This window comes from Limulus polyphemus, unplaced genomic scaffold, assembly GCF_000517525.1.
Source record: "Limulus polyphemus unplaced genomic scaffold, Limulus_polyphemus-2.1.2 Scaffold2241, whole genome shotgun sequence".
Classification (NCBI taxonomy): Eukaryota; Metazoa; Arthropoda; class Merostomata; order Xiphosura; family Limulidae; genus Limulus; species Limulus polyphemus.
In genome coordinates, this window is record NW_013667851.1 from 14,849 (window position 1) to 18,905 (window position 4,057).

General features: G+C 27.6%; 1 protein-coding gene across 3 annotated transcripts in view; it reads right to left on the reverse strand.

Moving 5' to 3' along the window:
- LOC106466379 (CAP-Gly domain-containing linker protein 1-like) overlaps positions 1 to 4,057 on the reverse strand; it is a 104,456-nt gene that overhangs the window by 13,638 nt on the left and 86,761 nt on the right. For all 3 annotated transcript variants that reach the window (XM_022394372.1, XM_022394371.1, XM_013926659.2), the window contains exon 19: positions 3,131 to 3,183. In XM_022394372.1, the coding sequence (XP_022250080.1) occupies positions 3,131 to 3,183 (53 nt within the window). The remainder of the gene's footprint in view (positions 1 to 3,130; positions 3,184 to 4,057) is intronic.

The window sequence follows — 4,057 nt, forward strand, 5'->3', positions numbered from 1 at the left end:
GGCTAATGGATGTCGACATTGTACAAAGAGATAAAGACACACAACCATATGGGCTAATGGATGTCGACAGTGTACAAGGAGGTAAAGACACACAACCAAGTGGGCTAATGGATGTCGACAGTGTACGAGGAGGTAAAGACACACAACCAAGTGGGCTAATGGATGACGACAGTGTATAAGGAGGTAAAGACACACAACCAAGTGGGCTAATGGATGACGACAGTGTATAAGGAGGTAAAGACACACAACCAAGTGGGCTAATGGATGTCAACAGTGTAAAAGGAGGTAAAGACACATGACCAAGTGAGCTAATGGATGTTGACAGTGCCCAATGAGGTAATGAATAATTATGTGGACTAATGGATACAGCTAGTAAAGCACATCTTTTGTTACTCAAATTGATGGGAATGTCAAAATATTTATATTACATATTTAAGTAAGTTATGAAATATGATTGTGGGAATGATGTTTGTCACATACATACATAAATATATATATAGTTTTGGAAATAATGATGGAAACAATGAATAAAATACAAAGACTATGGGTTTGTTCTCCCTCTATTGTATGAAAATGAACTATCCCATAGTAAAGTCACATATTAACAGTTTACATTGTGATTGGCTGTCATGCAACCAACAGTTAAACCTTCTACTGATGCTGGTTATTTTAATCCATTAGTAAGGAATGCAGAAAAATACTGTATATTAATAAAAGATGAAAGATATGAATATATCTTATAATCATAGTTACTAAAAAGTAAAAATAGATATCACAGTATATGATTCTTTTAGTAATCTGACATTTAAAAAAAAAACACATTTCTAAACTAAATGTGTAAGTATAACTGGTTTAAAGGAATAATTGATGAAATAGTAAAGTTCAGAGAAAAGTTTATCAGTTACCAATTTTAGTATTAAAAAGCAATTATAATGAGAATAAAAAAAAACAATTCACAACAAAAGTTAGTTAGAACCCAAGTATAATACCAGCTAAACTAAAAATCAACATAACAATCAAACAAATTAACCATCATCAATTAATAGAAATTATTCTTACCAGTAACCAAGTTTGCACCAAGCAGCACAGAAGGGAAAAGTTTTTATATATATTTTACTACTCACATTTAATCATTTTTTTCAGAATCCCAGCATCAAATATTTCAGTTACTTTACTAATACATATAACATAACTTTATACTGTATATCTGTGTACTTAATAAATTTCCAATAAAGATTTTTTGTGAAAATATTTTCCATTAGTTTGTCTTCCTATTTTCATTTAAAAAAACTAAATTTGTTGACTGTTACAGCTGCTGAAGTAAACTAATAGGCTAACTACATACACTGATCTTTCAAAGTTCACGTGTACAAACTGTACAGTTTGACATTCTTTGTCCTTTGTGATTTAATTTATACAAAATATTTACTATCAAAATTATATATATCTGAAGAAGATGTATGGTGTTAAAATACCTTTAGACAGAATGTGTGATATTAACATGAAAATTTTATGGAAGATATATGAGCATGCTACACAACTAATAAAGGATGTGTGGTATAAGCATCATCAACTAGTAAATGAGAAAAATGTAAACAGAAATTCAAGATAACATGAGAGAAAGAAACTGAGACAGCAAATAAATCATTAATTGATAACCATATACACAAAGCAATACATAAATGTATGTGAAAAAAACTTTTACTGTTATGAGAATAAAAAGAAATATTTAACAGAATAAGAAATAAAACATCCATTGTATAAATATTTATATGAATGAGGAAATTACACTGAATATTTTATGTGGCATAGTATTTAAATAAACTGAAGCCCTGAAAAAGGCTTTAGTAGCTTATTTCCCAAGAAAAATTATCAAATTATTTTTATATAATTTCAATAATATTCAAAAGCACTGTTAATAAACTTCTTTCCATACAAACCTAAAGCAACACTAATGTTTCTAAATAAAACATAAATACTAAAACAAGTAGTATCAACAACTAATAATGCAGCTCTAATGTAAGAAATAGCTTTACAATAGTTACAGTATTTGTATCAACATATAAAAAAATTTATAGTTACAAACATACATAAATTATGATAATACTTGTCTAGGTACAAAAGTAAAATACCTTGATACAAAAAAATCTTCTAATTCACAACTTGTTTTAATTTTGCTATTATTATTATAATTAGAAATTATCTTAAAATCAAATTGCATCATTACATTACAGAACAGCCATTCTTATTGTAGTTGTCATAGCTGCAAATACTGAATGTTTTCTTAGTCATTAAGTAGTTTGCTAATAGATGACAAATTTATTTTTACTGTCTTTCTTCTTACCAATATAGTTTCATTATAGTCCATGTTTTCAAATCTGACAAAATTTGCAGTAAATACCTTTCTTAGTCTCAGTTCTACAGTTATCAAGTTGGTTTACTGAAATCTGTATATCTAAACTCAGCTTCGCATTCCTAATGTTATTTATTGTTCAGTTTTATTTTTACTATAGCTTAATTAATCTGTCTTTATAATACTTAGAAAACAGACATGTGACCACAACAAGTATCTAAATCACAATTCAAGAAACCCAGACGAGATCAGGTTCCTCTGATTTATCAGTAAAGTTCCTGTTAGTTAAGAAACTTTAATTATTCCTAATGTTATAGCCCTTGTTTAGAAAAGACCAATAAACACATCGTATCATTGCAAAGAGAGCATTACATGTATACTGAGTAAACTATTATACACTATCTGCATAGCATGTATTTTGGAAATACTTTATATGTTACATAAGATACTAGGTAGAACATATTATTGTATGATCTTAAAAATGACAACAGAAGAAACAGTGGATGATATTTTTTTTATGATATGCTACATATAATTATATTAGCTATAAAAACTCAGGATAATTAGTAACACTTCTACTGAATGCATAAAAATTAATTGATTATGAATACCTGCTTACCATGAATGACCATAACTTTAGTATAATCAGGAAATATGATAGAATAATTAATATTTAACATATTACAATTCTATTGTTAATAAAAAATCTAACATTTAGATCACAAAGAAAAATAGCTAAAACCAAGAATATGACAAAAAAAAAAGGTGTAGCCTCACCTTTGTTTTAAATCTTCTAGCTGTTGTTGAAGAGATTTGGACCTGTTTTCTAGCTGCAATCAAAATTTCACTTTTACAATACATAATTTTTGAAAAACACCAGCAGTAGCAACTAAATCTTAGTGCATAATTAAACTCTACAGGATGTTTTATGTTTTCATCAGTTATTACAAAGAGTTTATATACTAGCTTTACTAGGAAAAAAAAAAATTAAGGAAAGTAGAGATTGTAGAATTGCTAAAAGAAGTATCCAAAACAAAATAAATGCTGCAATAAAAAGTACACAAACAAGTAAAGTGATACTAGTTGAATAGATTTTAAAACAATTTCCAATTCTTAGTTTGGTTGGCAAATTTAGATTGCTTCATTTAGCTATATGGATTACAAAGCCAACCAATAGAAATTATAGGAATAACAAATGATCCCTACTTTCCATTAAAGCTTTATTTTTTTTACTATTTATAAATATAAATCACATTTCTAGCTTCTTCCTCTGTTATAGAACAGTTGTTAATATGAAGTGCTATTATAAAAAATAATCAACTGAACTGCCAATCCAATGGAACTACAACATAAAAGAAATTCTTGAGCTCGTCGTATAACTAAATTTTATGTTCTTGTTAGCATGCATTATGAATTATTAGAATAGACATCAGAAAATGAATTAAGGGAAATTCACTAAGTTTTAATTCACTGTCAATAAATACTGGCAAAAATGACTGGGTAACTTTAATCTGAAAGATGAAGCTGAAACATGCTTCATATAAGAAACAGTAATAATCTCTATAATGTCTATCATGCAAAGTAATATTCATTTTAAGATTAAAAATACTTTTATGCATCACAAAATTTTGAAATTTCACATGCAAAATCCTTATAATCTCCAGATAGTTATCAAACATTTCTTAAGAAAAAAACTTTATATAT